At 35.4% G+C, this 17057-nt stretch overlaps 2 protein-coding genes across 2 annotated transcripts; both read left to right on the plus strand.

The window, feature by feature from the left end:
• The first annotated feature begins 1512 nt into the window (after positions 1–1512).
• LOC143603011 (PGR5-like protein 1A, chloroplastic) lies at positions 1513–6757 on the plus strand. The gene is made up of 11 exons (XM_077079948.1): positions 1513–1888; positions 4777–4992; positions 5093–5193; positions 5256–5312; positions 5523–5599; positions 5735–5786; positions 5872–5982; positions 6087–6184; positions 6257–6332; positions 6443–6584; positions 6657–6757. Exons 1-9 carry the CDS (start codon positions 1528–1530, stop codon positions 6324–6326), a joined length of 1143 nt encoding a protein of 380 aa, XP_076936063.1. The 5' UTR covers positions 1513–1527; the 3' UTR covers positions 6327–6332; positions 6443–6584; positions 6657–6757.
• A 1880-nt stretch (positions 6758–8637) lies between these two features.
• Positions 8638–9645, plus strand: LOC143603019 (expansin-A7-like). Its single transcript, XM_077079957.1, has 3 exons — positions 8638–8809; positions 8929–9238; positions 9327–9645. The coding sequence occupies exons 1-3, from the start codon at positions 8638–8640 to the stop codon at positions 9643–9645; spliced, it is 801 nt and encodes a 266-aa protein (XP_076936072.1).
• Positions 9646–17057: the final 7412 nt, after the last annotated feature.

Genomic DNA, 17057 nt, shown 5'->3' on the forward strand with positions numbered 1-17057 from the left:
CACTTTCCTTATCTTTTCTTCTGCTTTTCGACACATGCAAATGCTATATATTAATTTAATGCATATAATCAGCTTTTAGAATGACGTATTGAATAATACCATTTATAAAGTACCCATTTTAAAATTGATTTATAAACACATCATATATTTGATACTTATGAGTCATAAAGTTTTTTGTATTAAAATGCGATTATATCATGCTTTGGATTATTTTATACTTATTCTTACTACACTTCCTCACATGTTTTATTTATTTAACTTTCCTCAAATATTTTCCCGTATAATAATCAATAAATTGTTATATTATTTAATAGTTAAAAAATAATTAGTTTGTCGGTTAAACCATTAAACATCTTTGTCATGTTAAGAGAATCTTTATGTGGTTAATATACGTGTTAAAATATATAATTTAATTTTCTTTCTTACGTATGGTTCCTAACAATCTAATATTCGTTCAAATTATAACTAAAGTAAATGAGATTTTGATGCTCAATATGAGTTTTGAAATGGAATTTAAAAGGTTGAAGTTCATAAAACTACAAGCAGAAGACATGGTGGTTGTGATGAGTTTTGGTTTTTAAAAATTTATTTGTTGTTCTAGTTTGGAGTTACAAATTGAGATGAAACACATGTATGATCTTGTGACGTCGTGGTTACATATGGATCTTAAATGCAAATCAATTTAAATCATTGGGACGATTTTGCAAATTTTATATATGATCACAAGAGTGCCGCTAATTTGCTAGCGAGAGAAAATATACATCACAATCACAAGAACATGTGACATATCAATTAAATTTTCTCAAGAGGTCGGAGGGGGGTTTGAGTCAAAATTTCAAAATGGTTAGTCGGGATTCTTTTTTCATAGGATGCAACTGACCTCTATACCATAAGTGAAGGTTCGCCCTTGCTCATAGATAATAACTACATGCTTGTTTCTTAATGATTAAAGCTGTTGTGTTTCGTGATTCTTTAAAACACTGCTACGACATCTCACTAAGAAAATAATAATTATCCCATCTCGTTTCACTAATTAGACAATTTTACACTCACAAGTCACGACGCCTCACTAATAAGATAGTAACCATTAACCGCCCTTATAATACCATCCTAATTTGTATAAAGGTTGTCACTTTTATATCTATATATGGATGTTGTGAATAAATATTGCGTTTGAAATCAAGAAATCTGTCTTACCTAAAGATTCGTGTTTATTAAGAATACTACTCATCAATTTAAAGTCAGTTAATAAAATTTAAGGACGTAATGTATTACAACTTTTAAATTAAACGACGTTTTATAATTATCTTAGTTAAAAGACATAATCTTTCATTTATGATAAATATAAAGGACGGAAAGTGTAATCTACTAAAGAATATTATATTGATTAATTATCTTCTTAAAGTTTTAACTTTTAAGGAGTTAAAGAATGAAAATTATATTAAAAAAATGCAAAAAAATATTTACCATGTGGAAGATGACGTGGTGAATTCTATGTCATAAATCTGAACCAACTAAGCTGCTGACATGGCATTTCCACATCAAAAGAAAATGAAAAATCAAGTACCTAACTTTCCCTCCACATATTCAAACCTTACCTTATCTCTCAATTTGTCTGATCCTTCAATTCCTTACACAAAACAAGAACCTCAAAATGAATTCACTTTGCAATTCTCAATATCAACTCTGCGGCCACCCACGAAAATGGGTTTCGCCGTAACCTCTTCTCGTTTCGTCGCGGCTCCAATTCGTAGACCCTCTGCTGGTTTATCGGGTTCTAACCGATCGGCTGCTTCTAAGGTTCAGTTGATTAAGGTGATCGGTAGAGAGTTTGCGATTCGGCGGAGATTGATTATTATTTCCCCAAAGGCCACCAGTGATCAACCAGGTTTTATTATTGTCTTATTGCCGCCTTATAAACTTTAATCATGTTTTAACACTAGTAAAAATATAACTATTGTAATCTTTAATAGGGAAGGGTTAACCTAAAAACAAATAGTTTACTAGTAAGACTAAAAATAAATTATAGCCATTGGATCATATCAATCAATGGTTGAAATTTAAAATTACCAAAAACCGTCATAGTTTCCTAGAATTACTCTTTCATCATTATAACCAACATAGTTTCCTGGAATTATTCTTTCATCATAGGTTTTAATGTCAAATGTCAAAATTCTATTGGTTCTTACAATTCTTAGGAAACTACTTCTTTTTTTCATCTTTAATATTTCAATGTAATTATTATAGAACAGTTGAGTTTTACAAAGTAGTGATTACATCGAAACAGAAGGTAAGCGGGCAACAAGCCGCGCCACTACCTACTTTTTGAATTGTAAAAACCAGATCTTTTAAAAACTACACTGGCTGATATTGGAGTCATAACATTACTATGCATGACCCGTTTAACTCGGATAAGTAACTCCACAACTTCAGATGTAAGGAAACCAAAAGTGTCAGAAGCAATTAAAAGACATAAAAACACGTGTGTGATTAATTTCTAGTACAAAAAAAGGCAGGGCCGTCTCAACGTCCTCAAGGCCTAAAACTAACTAAAATGTGAGGCATTTTTCTTTTCTTTTCTTTATGCGTATAACGCTAGAGAATATACAAAAAATATATAATATGGATGATAATGATAATGGATATGAAGCAATTCTTCTTAGCTAGTGACCTGTCAATGAGTTCCTAATTTTAAAAAATAATTTACTTTTTAAATCTCATAATACATAACTCATATTTAAAATGGAGGCCCTATAAAACTGAAGGTCTGTCCCCGCTGTGTAGCTCAGTTGGTTAAAGGGGCGTAAGACTTGGAACAATAAAACTGAAGGCCTAAAACCATAGCCTCATTTAGCTTAGCCACGAGGCGACCCTGAAAAAAAAGGTGTTTTTGGTATGTAACATAGTGGTTTGAAACATTACTTAAAGATCTTTTATAGGGATTTTTTTTTAAATTTGACAGGTATTGCTAACATTTAGAAAATTAAAAAAGGACAATTAAATACACGTGTAAGCTATGTCAATTAGTGATTTACGCGTTTAATCCAAAAATATCGAAACTACTAAGGGCGCGTTCGTTTCACGGAATGAAATGGAATTGGAATTTGCATAGGAATTGGAATTGGAATTGGAATTTAAACATTCCCATAGGAATGGAATTTGCTGGAATTGGAATCCCAATTCCATCTAACGTGGTTGGTTGGCCAATGAGTCGGAGGCAATCACTTTAACCCACTCTACCGACGACCCACAACGTTTTTGGACGATCCGGCCGCTGGTGATCCGAACCGCTTCCACCCGACCCGACCCGGCTCGCTTTCGTTTTTTTTTGTATCGTTATTTTTTCCAGTTTCATTTCGGTTCGTTTTTTTTGCTTCAGTTGGTTAGTTTATTGGGTTGTGTTCCGGCTCGGTTTTGATTTTTTGGTTCGTTTAGGTTGGTTTTTCGTTTTCTATTTTCTTCGAGTTCATTTTTTTCTTTTTTGTTTAATTTTTTGAGATTTCGGCCCGTTTCGGTTTTTTTGGTTCGTTTAAGTCGTCCTTTTCTATTTCTCTTTGGTTCAAGTTCTTTTTTTTTTGCTTATTTTGGTCACATTTTTCGTTTTGTGTTTGGTTCAAGTTCGTTTTTTTTTGCTTATCTTGTTCAGTTTCATGGGTTTCGGCTCATTTCGGTTTTTTTTCGGTTCGTTTATGATGTTTTTTTTCGGTTTATGTTTGGTTCAAGTTCGTTTTTTGCTTATTTTATTCAGTTTTTTTTGTTTCGGCCCGTTTCGGTTTTTTTGGTTCGTTTATGTCGTTTTTTTGTTTCATTTCCGTTTCGGTTTAATTTTTTGTTTCGTTTTGTTCGTTTCCCTTTTTTTGTTTCATTTTAGTCGGTTTACTCGGTGCGGTTTAACTTTTATTTTGGTTAGTTTTTTCGTTCGGTTTATGTTTTTTTTAAGTTTCGCTTTGGTTAGTTCGGTTTCATTTCATTTCGGTTTCTATTCTTTGTTTCGTTTTGCTCCATGAAATGGCCGAGGCGTCGGTGGACCGGGTTGGGTTGAGCCGAACAGACCCTGTCGTCAAACTGAACACAAACTGACGCGGGGCGCCGAACCGAATGCGAGCTGACCCGGGGCGTTGATCCAAACGCGACCCGGCCCGGAGCACTGAGCTGAAAGCGCTAAGACTCGGAGCGTCGACCTGAATGTGAACACTCCCGAAATGTCGACCCGAACGCGACCATGTTAGTCGCCCAAATGAAGATTCCATCAAATTTACTTGAATTCCTTCACATGATGGAAGGATTTAGAATCCCTTTGTTTAAAGGAATTTGAAGGAATTGAATTCCAATTCCAATTCCAATTCCTTGTCAACCGAACACACCAAAATAGAATTAAGATTCCAATACCAACGAAACGAACACGCCATGGCATGGGATTTTAATTCAAATTCCTTTGAGTTCCCACAAATTCTGTGAAACGAACGCGCCTTAAAGGTTAGGGAAAGTATTAGTGATGAAATCGGAACCCTAATTGGTAGAATTCGAGCCTGACAGCCGACAGCCCGGCCAAACCACCTATGGCTATTTGGCACATGATCTGGCTCATCGACACTTTTCCAACTGTAGCTTCACTTGTATAGCCTAAGTTATGCTATTTATAAGTTTGGGCCTTTTTCATGTTTTCTTTTATCTAGTTGGTCCATATAAGAGTCTGCTAACTTCTGGATCAACTACTGATCGGTAGGCAATTTCAAGTTTTCAACGCAAATTGATGTGGTGTTGTGTTTCTTTCAGGTCAAGTTGAAGGAGAAGAAGAAGTTGTTGATAGCAACATAATGCCTTATTGCAGCTTAGACAGACAAAAGAAGAAAACACTAGGAGAAATGGAACAAGAATTTCTTCAAGCGTTACAAGCATTCTATTATGAAGGAAAAGCTATCATGTCAAACGAAGAATTCGATAATCTTAAGGAAGAACTCATGTGGGAAGGAAGCAGTGTTGTTATGCTAAGTATGCATACTTTGTAAATATGTTTATTATCACGGTGTCACCTACTGAACTCTTCATATACCATGATGTAATATATCGTCTTTTGTTATATGTTTTGCAGGCTCTGATGAACAGAAGCTTTTAGAGGCTACAATGGCGTACATATCCGGTAACCCGATAATGAGTGATGTAGAGTTTGACAAATTGAAAAAGCAATTAAAGGTATGCAAATGATTACTAGCTGTTCATGCTTACAAAACTAATAATAATATACATTATTTCAGAAAGATGGAAGTGACATAGTGGCTGAGGGTCCAAGATGCAGTCTTCGCAGTAGAAAGGTATGCGCGTAAAAACCTAAATTATAAAATTGTATGTTAAGCTCGGTAAAAAGCACAAAAAGGATCTTATATGAATTATTAATAATGTAACACTCCATCTGATTATTTAAACTAACTTTGTTGTTAAAAACCTTTTTCATGAAAACTTAGTTGTATGCAGTGTTGTAAGTTGCAGCATAATCTGTTACTGATAAATATATTTGATTGTAGGTTTACAGTGACCTGTCTATTGATTACCTTAAAATGTTCCTCTTAAATGTCCCGGCTGCTGTTGTTGCAGTAGGATTGTAAGTGACACTTCGCTTATTATGCTACTTTTAGTGTTTATAAATGATGCATATTATCGCTTGTTACATTTGATTTTTTTAACAATTATGTCAACTTCCCATATTAATTGCTTAGAATATGTTTGTATATGGTAGATTCTTCTTCCTTGATGACATTACCGGGTTTGAAATTACATACCTTTTGGAGGTAAATGCCGCTTTTGTCTGTTTTCTTGCAATTTAAAGTTATATTTTTTTAAAAACTTTATAGAAGTGTAAATATATTTTATCAGCTTCCAGAGCCATTTAGTTTTATCTTCACTTGGTTCGCGGCTCTGCCATTCATAATATGGTTAGCCTTTACGATTACCAACGCCATTGTCAAGGATTTCTTGATATTGAAGGTACGCACACGTCTTCATCAAGTATTCAAGTTATTCCTTTTAGATCTTGCAAATTAACACTAATCTTTGTGTCATGCTAATATCTCAATTTTATTATTTTTCAGGGCCAGTGTCCTAACTGTGGGACAGAGAATACTTCATTCTTTGGAACCATATTGTCAATTTCCAGTGGTGGTTCTACCAACAATGTCAAATGCACAAAGTGAGTTTGATAAGTTTATTTATAAAAAAAAATTATCGTATATTAACGTCACATTCAATCCTCTAATTTCAGCTGTCAAACCGCACTAGTGTTTGATCAAGAAGACCGTTTGATAACATTGCCGGAAGGAAGTGAAGCTTGAGTCAGGGTATAAACTCAATTTCTGCAACATTTAATCAACTTTCAAGTTTGCATTTGTAACTTTTATACTTTAACCTTTTATATATATCGTTTACAACACAAGTGAAACAAATGCAGGAGACCATGATTGGCTTAATGTTTGAAGGAAGATGCCAATGTAAATGTACTTAGTTTTTTAATTCATAAATAGGGGTTACATGTTTGTTAGGCAGTACTGCATAAGCGTGCATTCGCATTTTTATCGTGGTTCATGTATATTCATGTGCATGTGCATGTGCATGTGCATGTGCATGTGCATGTGCATGTGCATGTGCATGTGCATGTGCATGTGCATGTGCATAAGATGAGAGCATGGATTCTGTATGTTGATATGTATATTTTACATTGGGTGCATGCTCTGTTCATATACAAGGCAGAGTCTTTAAGTAATAACATCCCACATTATACATATACTTTTGCTTTCAGATTCATGTTTGTAAAATGGACAATTTGTTATGATGTGATTACATATGGAACTATAAAGATACACACATGTCATGGAGCCCGGATAACTGAATAGCAAGTGTGTAAATTATCGTTAAAAGCGAAATAAATCAAAACTTATATATTATGTGCAATACCAAATACCATAACCGGTCATCATTTGGTTGGTGTTAGTCGAGTTTATTGTCTATTTTAGTTACTATTATTTAATTTGTTATTTATCTTTAAGTTTGTTTGTTAGTAAATATTTTATCTAGAGTTTTAATGTCAGGATAACTATTATTATTATTATTATTATTATTATTATTATTATTATTATTATTATTATCTTTTAATTTGGTTACACTGCGAATTATGGTTGATGAACATATTAAAATCCTGAATTCTTTTAAAATGGGCGAATCTTCTTTAGGGCCAGGGGGTCCCGGCCCCCTTCGTAATTTTGCACAATAGTGCAAATTAACCTATTTTCATTCGAATATTTTTATACGTAGTGTAAATTTGTCCGTTTTTGCTTAAAAAATTTAAGCATGGCCCCTCCGTTTATGAATTTTCTTTATACGTATTTTCGCCCCCCCCCCCCCCCCCCCGGTTTGTTTGGTCCAAGCTTCATCACTGTCTTTTAGTTGTCTACTTATTCGATCTAATGATTCTTTGGTTTGCTTCAATAATAATTACATTTTTAGCACTTTGTGAATCCAAAATATATAATTAACATTCGATTCGATGATCTCAAATTCTCAATATGCATTTGTTAATAGTTCGGTTGGTACAAATCATTTTATTAATACGATCTAATGATCTATCTATATATATATAAGCCGATGATACGTACGTCATAGTCAGCAGAGAATAACAAGACGTGCAACGGAATATGTATATAATCTGTCAATATTGTCTTTCATGCATGAATATAATCGTACATTAATATATCATGTATTCAAAGTTATATAATAATCGTGGTCGGGACACGTGTATGCCCTAACAAATTAGCATACAACCTGCTCGCACGTTTCAACTTCATGGATTTTTGTATAGTCGTACGTTCAATACATATCTCAAAAACTCATATATCAATTTTATCAACAACCACAATCTTTTTATTTTATATTAAACACTTGAATTTGGATTCTACACGTTAAATTAATATTCTTCTTATCTATATAAAAAAAAAAGCACACCGTCCACTGTTACAAATGGTCAATATTGTTGTGTGAACATATGAAATTTTCTTTAACAATCAAAAAGTAAAGCCCGCTATTTGGGATAACAAAATTACAAAACGTAAAAGGCCACCCTATACTTCATATTCATATGCCCGCGATTACAGACAGTGCTGCTTGAGATCTAATTCAAACTTGCACCACTCAGCCCAAGTCTTTACTTCTTCTAACGGCCTCCCAAGTTAGTTGTGCTAAAGCCCGTTGATGTGAATATACGATAATAACAGCAAATCCGTGCATCACAAGTTTATATCACTGTATTATGATTATTTTTAGTTATATATCTATAGTAAAACATATTTGTTATTTGTTAGTCACTTATTCTCTCTTATCATGCCATTTTTATTTTGTTAAAGTTTACCAGTTCTAGATTATGTTATGGTGAACTCGAATATCCGCATTAAACCAAATCCATCATAAAAAAACTACAAGCAAAAGGTTGACTTACAAATGTCAACCTTCGTGAGGGTCACAAAAGCCACCCACCTCCTAAAAGATTTGGCTAGTTTTTTAGTACTATAAATGGCTATTGATGCTGAAGTCCATATATAAGCATATATATATAGGTTCTACTAATTTCTCTAGCATATTTAGAAATCAAACTAAATGGCTTCATTTTATCACTCATGGAGCTTTTGCTGCTTCTTTAGCGTTGTCACACTCATAATCTCCTGGTTCGTAAATCCAACAGGAGCCGTGTACCATGGATATGTTCCGAGCCCATGGACTCTAGCACACGCCACGTTTTATGGTGACGAGTCTGCATCTGCAACCATGGGTATGTATTATATATGTACTGCATGTATTATAGTTTGGTGATAAACCAAATAATAGTATAGGTATATAATAAACTCTACTAACAATTTGGAGTGTAAATAACATTTTTTTATGTTTCAGGAGGTGCTTGTGGATACGGAAACTTGATCACCAATGGATATGAAATCGATACAGCCGCATTGAGCACGACTATCTTTAGTGACGGATATGCATGTGGCCAGTGTTACCAAATACGGTGTGTCCAGTCTCCATGGTGCTACACTGGTTACGCAACCGTGACTGCCACCAACCTCTGCCCACCTAATTGGTCGGAGGACTCAAACAATGGCGGGTGGTGTAACCCTCCCCGAACTCATTTCGACATGTCCAAGCCCGCGTTCATGAAAATAGCTCAATGGAAAGCTGGCATTGTCCCGGTCATGTATCGTAGGTAAATTGAACGTTCTAGATATTGCCACATTAAACTTAATGTTACATATGACCTTAAAATGATGTTAATTTGTGGATCTTTTAATTAGGGTTCCATGCAATGAGATTAGGAAAGGCGGGATTCGATTTTCTTTTCAAGGGAATGGATACTGGTTGTTGGTGTATGTGATGAATGTTGCTGGTGCTGGTGACATCCATGAGATGTGGGTTAAAGGGACCAAGACCGATTGGATCAGCATGAGCCATAACTGGGGAGCGTCGTACCAAGCTTTTGCAACGCTTCAGGGTCAAGCTCTCTCCTTCAAGCTAACTTCGTACACCACTAAACAGACCATTACGGCTTACAATGTGGCACCGGCTAACTGGAACTTAGGATTAACTTACCAAGCTAGTGTCAACTTCCATTAACCATCGATGTTTTGCATATTATAGTTGATGGTTTTGTTGATTATCAGTTCAGTTTATACCGGCCTATACTTGAATTGTTTGAGCCATTTTCTAATTAGTGGATTATGATTATTATCTCTGTACGCTTCGTTTGTCCATTTAGAGCATCTACAGCAACAAACGCTTACAAACCGCCACATCAGCTTCACGTCAGATTTCAAACTTTTCTCAAAAACCTCCAATTTATTCCACAACAACAAACCTCCATAAACTACCACATCATCACCTAATCATCCAATTAATTTATATAAAATAAATTGTCTTTTATCATATATATTAATTATTTATAATTTATATTTGACATATAATACTTAAATAATAGAATTTATTGTAAAATTAAATTCAAAAATTAGATAAATAAAGGAAAATGCCAACAGCTGATGTTTATCTCTTTGGAATCTTCAATCAATTCATTATTCATCTTCATCAACGTATTTTTCAGTTCCACTTTTCTATTTCCATATCTAAACCAATATTGAAGGCTCAGTTCCTATCTCCTCTTCCTTTGATTATTTCAGTACATCAGACCTCTAAATCTCTACCATTTTCCATTCATCTTTCCTTCCTCTTGTTTCTTTTCTATTTTATTTAAGGGGATAAAGCTTGGCCCCACATCTTCTCGTCCGCAGGCCGGTTGCAGTCACGGACTGTTTCAACAGACTTGATGGCCACAACGCTGAAGTCCGTGCAACCCTCGTCCGCTGCTTAGCCACGTCATCCGGACCTTGGGATGAGTAGCCCGATGCAGATGCTCTAGGGCATTTGAATGGGTCAAAGTTGAATATATATACAAATATAGTCAACTCCAAATTTATAGAGCCTTGGCATACAAGACATATGCATTGTAGCCATTTTATTTACGTTTAGAATTTGTGTAGCCAAGTTGAAATACTTGTCATTATATTGGGTTGCTAACACAATTTTGCATGAAATTAGAGCATCTACAATGGGCTATATATCCCAAGGTTTGAGTCTACGTGACACCAAGCAAACTTGAGGATACTTATAATTAACCATTGTAAAGCTTTGAAGTTTGTGGCAAGTTTGTTTCTTCAAACTTGCAAGAAACATGCAGCGTGAGCCCCACATCTTTTATACACACACATACTATATGTACATATACATATATATACATATTTAATATGTTTATAATAGGGTTGTAAAGGTTTGTTGTTGTGGAAGAGAGTAAGTGTTTTTAAGAAAAGTTTGGAATTTGATGTGGCGATGACGTGTCGGTTTGTATGGGTTTGTTGTTGTGGATGCTCTTATGTCCGAACTACCTTGCTGCTTAAGAGTATTATGTGTCAACATCTGATTTGTTTGGCCTATATTGATTAGGAAATGTTTCTTTTTCTATTTTTGAGAAATTTGGGTCAAACATACATATTTAGGTGATCTTTCCATATAAATTTTTGTTAAAATTTATTCGGTCGGAGGATTGATAGGATGCAGACATCAGTGTTATAAAACCCGGTTTAAACCGACCGGTTGAACCGGTTAAACCCGATTTCGCACAGTAGGCCGGTATTTTGAGTCGGTATTTTTTACCAGTTTGCTAGAACATTGTACCGACAGTTTTTGTCTGAAATACCGGTTTTTACCGGCAAACCGGTTTTAAGCCCGAAATTTTTTTGATATTTGTGGCTCATATATTTTCAAAATTACTTTTAACCCAACAATTAACATACAAACGTGTAAACTTTAGAACTATTTTTTTAAAATTGAACGCTTTTGCATTATTTTTTTTAATATGGATTAACTTTTAGATTATTTTTTGTTATAAAAATCATTTAATTTTGGGTTATTTTTGGATTGAAGTTACATTTATAAAAAGTTATAAGATAAACTATTTAACCGGCTGAACCTCTCGGTATAACCCTGTTCAACCGGTTATACCATTTTTTAGCTCAATCCGATACATGTAACATGCCGGTTTTTAAAACATTCATAGGATTTTCTTTTAGAAACATGTGAGGTGTGTGTATGAAAAACATTTAATGTATAGGTTACGTAATTATATATATGGATTACTAGGTTAGTTACCCGTGTAGCACACGAGTTAGAATAAGTAATTTTTTTTAAAATAATAAATTAATGTGAAATACAAAAAAAATGTTTCACATATATAAAGATATATTATACAGTAAAAAAATTACACATTACGCAAATTAGAAATAAAAATTTGTTAAAAAATTCATAAATCATAAATTATTTATTTGTTCTTTTCTATATCAAAACCTAGTAGTAAATGGCAATTTTTTAAACCAACTCGTGGACCAAAACTCATTCTAATCTTAACCTTTGACATGAACAGTGTTAGTTACTTTAATCGGTTAAGAAACTCATCCATTTCGTATTGGTTACTTATAAAAATCTAATATTAATAACTAATGCAATACATTTTATATTAAACAAATTAACATATTTATGATGGTATTAATTCTTTTAAATTATGATGGAATTATTAAAAATTGAAAATGAAATATTAAAAAGAGAAATGTAGTTAATGTGAGAGTGATGAGGGAAAACTATTGGATTAAAACCGCAGATTTCGACAAACCATAGGGACGAAAACCGCAGTTCACTCAATAATAATAGATTGAAAAGAAAAAAAAGATAAAATATAAAACTATTAATAAGAAAAAGAAATATATATTTAACATGAGAGAAATGGGAAATTTTGCAAGAATCACTCATGTGTAATGACATATGGCATTAAGACCCGTGTAGAACACGAGTTAGAATAAATAAATTTGTTTAGATAATAACACAATGTAATATGTCAAATGATATAAAGATATAATATATGATAGAATTCATTACATATTACACAATACGGAAATAAAAAGTTGTTGAAAATTAATAAATCTCTAAATATTTTTTGTATATAATATTTGTAATTTTAACCTACATATCAAAATTAGTAGTTTCATTCTATTTTTTATTTCAACTTTAGATATTGAAACACATCACTTACCATGCTTTAAAACATGTTTTCAAAAAAACAAATCAAACCATCAATAGTGATTGACTTTAGATTTTATTAATCTTCATTGCAAAACAAACATAAAGTTAAAATATCTTTATTTGAAATTAATTATTTTATCTAAATCAACGCGAAAATTTGTTAGTTATAAAAGCTTAATATTAATAACTAATACAACATATCTATATAAAACTAAATAATATATCTATGTTTGTATTAAAATTTTAAATTAACAGATAGTTATTAAAAAGAGAAAATAATTGATTAAGAAGAAAAAAAAGAGATAAATATAAAACTATTAATAAAAATGGAAATGCATTTAATAAGAGAGAGAATCGGGAAAATTTTGTAAGAAGTTATCTTATGTGATGCTATGTGGCATTAAGAACCTTTATTTATTATATAGTAGATGTGCTCACGTAGTCGGCCGCATAGCAACCACACCAGACCGGTACCAGATCACATCGGTGCCGGAACATAATGTTACCAGACAGTTTAGGTACTTGACCGCCTATCGGGACGAAACGTAGTGGTGCCTAAACCCATCGGTGCATGTGGGGTGTGTAGCCAGAGGGTTTAGGGCGAAACGTAATGTTACCAGACTGGGGCTGTAAACGAGCCAAGTCGAATCGAGCCAGAGTGTGCTCGAGCTTGAACTTAATCGAGTTGGCTCGAGCTCGGCTCGTTTTCTTTATCGAGCTGAAAAATCGAGCTCGAGATCGGCTCGTTTAAAGCTCGAGCCGAGCTCGGCTCGTTTAAAGCTCGAGTCGTGCTCCTTTAATTTTTTTTTTTAAATTTTTATTTATTAATTTTTTATTTTATATTTTACCAATTTTGATATATAAAATACAAAAAATATAATTTTAACATACATATTATATAAAATTTATAAACTTATATGTTTTATTTTCGTTATTCTTTCATAAGGTTTTAGGTATCGAGTGACATAATATATGTATAATTTTTATTTATTTATTTCTTGGTATGATATTATTATATATAAATATTAAAATTTAGTGTTTATAAACGAGCCAACGAGTCGAGCCACGAGCCGAGCTGGCCCTGACTTGAGCTCGGCTCATTTAGAAATCGAGCCGAGTCGAGTCGAGCTCATTTAAAATCGAGCTTTTTCGAGCCGAGCTTTTTTCTCGCGAGCCACGAGCTTTTTGAACAACCCTATACCAGACCGTTTAGTGGTTGGATGAACATCCACTCCAACTCCTAATTGGAATTCTTGAATTCTGTCCTAAGTTTTGTGTTACTACAAGGACTCTTTCTACATATGGATGAACATCCACTCCAACTCCTAATTGGAATTCTTGAATTCTTGCACCATGTCTTTTGAGGCTTCCGGACCGATACTTCACGGTGCTAACGTTGATCCCCGTGAAACTCGATGGCAGATTGACGTTATACGGCTGTCCGGTTTTGAAGTTTTTGTAAGATTTGAAGGTTTAGTATCGGATGGCGAGATCAAGGAGTCGTGTGGGCTTGATTGCATGAGCTTGGATGGAAAATATTATGGGCAATGCCAAGAAAACAAGAACCACCCAAGTGAGAGTGAGATGGTGATAGTCCATTGATTAGAGGACTTGAATGTGTTTGGTGGCAAATGTGCATATCTTGACAATATGTTACTTTCTCTTAGGGGGAAATGTGACACCCGGTAAATTTCTCAATCCTATAAACTAAGTAATCAACCTAATAATTAGGTGATTGTAAATATCGAGCGCGCCATGTTAGTCAGCGCGTGCATTTGTTATGTGCGCCCTGCGCGAGCGCGCCATGATAGTCAGCGCGTGCATTTGTTATGTGCGCCCTGCGCGAGCGCGCCATGTTAAGAACCAGCGTGAGCATATGTTATATGCGCCATGCGCGAATGTTTTGGCTTTATGTTTTCATGTACCTTAACGTTATGATGTCTAATGGGTTGACCGTCACGCATGATGCTAAGGCGGGTGCACCCTAAATCGTTTATGCGCGTGCGGAAGGGAACTAACCTCCCCGCATGGCGGGAACATTGAGAGCTAGTTTGTCTGAAGCTCCAAGATGGAATTGACTTCAGCATAACTGATCACTATGTTGAAATACCAAGACCACCTGGAGAATCTACAAATGAAACTCAATGTCCCTGACTGCGAGAAGGTCACGCACCTACCCGCAGCAAAGAAATGTCCTTCACGCAGAAAGCTATGCGCACAAAGTAATACGCGCAGAACACTTAGTCTATTCTCCAGTTGTAAGGAGATTACTCCCGCCCAAAAAGAAACGGTAGCGTGTTTCAGAGATTTTCCACTTTTTACTGTACACTGACAAAGTACCTGAAAAAGCACACTGTAACATGAAAAGTCAACTGTCAGCCACCCTACTCCCACCAACCACAGACCTGCATGTCCTGACCAAATCAAAATCAAAATCTTTTATCCACTACTCCACTTTTAAATAAATAATAATAATTTCCATACTTTATCATCATTACCCCTAGATATGAAAAGATTACAATCCCCTAGAGCAAGGGATTGTGTTCCCTTGAGTTTGCCTATAAATATGTAACCTAAATTATCATCACCAAAACACACTTCAAACTTCTCTCTTAAGAACTGCAACTTGCACTAATCATCTCCCAAGCATCCGTTGTTTTCGTTTCCGATCCTGTTACCAGACCTTCGATTCCGAGGCCAACACCAAGAAAACCCGAATCTCGATTAAACCCTTAACAAGAACCACAGGTGAGTCTCACAGCCCCTATTCTCGCTGTTTTCACTGTTTTTAAACTGTTTTCGGGGCGAGGGACACGTACTTAAATAATGTTTTATCATGGTATACTTACAAGCTATACAAGCGATTATGTGTTTAAATTATATTTCATGATGAGCAATGCGAACGGTTATCTAAGGTTTTCGATGTGTGTGCGCTAGAACTCGAGTAAGTGATCACTTTACCATTGGAACTCTAAGGGTAGGGACTGCTGGTTTGATCCACCCACTCGTAGGGGTCGCACCTCTTTGCATGGACGAGTGCCTAGTATGGTCATGGGGCAGTACTATGGGTTTGAGCCCGCTCGTAGGGGTCGCGCCTCTTTGCATGGACGAGCGCCTTGTTTTCCGGCACAACGTCCGCGCGTAACTCGCGGGACGGAATTATTGATTAGCTCGTAGTGGCAACGCCACTTTGCATAGACGAGCACAGTTCCCAGAAATGTTCGCGCGTAACCCGCGGAACGATTTTATCAGAATATGTTGATAGAACCATGTTTTACAAAGCATGTGTTTTAATGATGCTATCAGAATTATGTTTCAGAATGATTTGTATCAAGATTATGATGCAATACGATTTATCAAGTTACTAAAACTTGTGAACTCACTCAGTTTATACTGATTCAAATGTTTTTACGTGTCTTTCAGGAGATATTTAGGTAGCGCATGGAGTCACACTTAGAGCACCTCACGCTGAACATCTAAAACTAGCTTTTTGGAAGATTTTAGTTCTATCCCTTCGATGCGCGTGGTTGTTCCCGCCGCGCAAGGGGATATGGCATGGAAATCTTCAACAGTTTTTATACTTGGATGTTTTTATGTAATTTTTAAACAATGTAATGTATTTGTATCAAACATTTCATGCGCAATGAAAATCTTTGAATGTTTGCAATGGCCCGTGCTTAATTATCAATCCCCACTCGCGCGCGCCCGGCTGTTTCCGCCGCTCAGGGCCGGGTGTGACAGATTGGTATCAGAGCGCTGGTTATAGCGAACTAGGAAAAGAAGTTTTAACCTAGACTATAACCGTTGGGGGAAATCGCATGAAATATTTTTCAAAGAAAATATTTTCAAAAGAAACTATACACACACTTAGGAACACGGGTCACACGGTGTCTAGTAAATAATGATAACATTATGTGCTCAGAATACGTGCGCTAAGATTGATATGTTTTCACTCTTTTAAAGCAAGAATGCCTCCAACTAAAGCCAAGGGAATTACCATGACACCCGAAGAACTCGCGGAAATAATCGCGCAAGCAATCGCAACACATGAGGCCAGCAAGGCCGAATCAAGTCAGGGTCGTCAGAATGAGACCCTAGAACCCGAATCAAGAGCCTTGGACAAAGGATGCTCCTACAAGACATTCATGGCCTGTAAGCCTTGGCCATTCAAGGGAATCGAAGGGGCCATTGGGCTCTACAACTGGATTGACAAGATGGAGACAGTTCTCTCCATTAGCGGATGTAGTGAGAACCAGAAGGTCCTTTACGCGACCTGCATGTTCCAAGAAGCAGCTTCGTCTTGGTGGAAGCTTCAAGTGAAAACCTTGGGGCGAGAAGTTGCTCTTCACAAGACCTGGGAGGAACTGAAGGAAATGTTGATGAGAAAGTTCTGCTCTCGCGCAGAA

This window comes from Bidens hawaiensis, unplaced genomic scaffold (genome assembly GCF_021521415.1).
Source record: "Bidens hawaiensis isolate Kalapana, Puna unplaced genomic scaffold, B.hawaiensis_p1.1 tig00001961_1, whole genome shotgun sequence".
In the NCBI taxonomy this organism is placed as follows: domain Eukaryota; kingdom Viridiplantae; phylum Streptophyta; class Magnoliopsida; order Asterales; family Asteraceae; genus Bidens; species Bidens hawaiensis.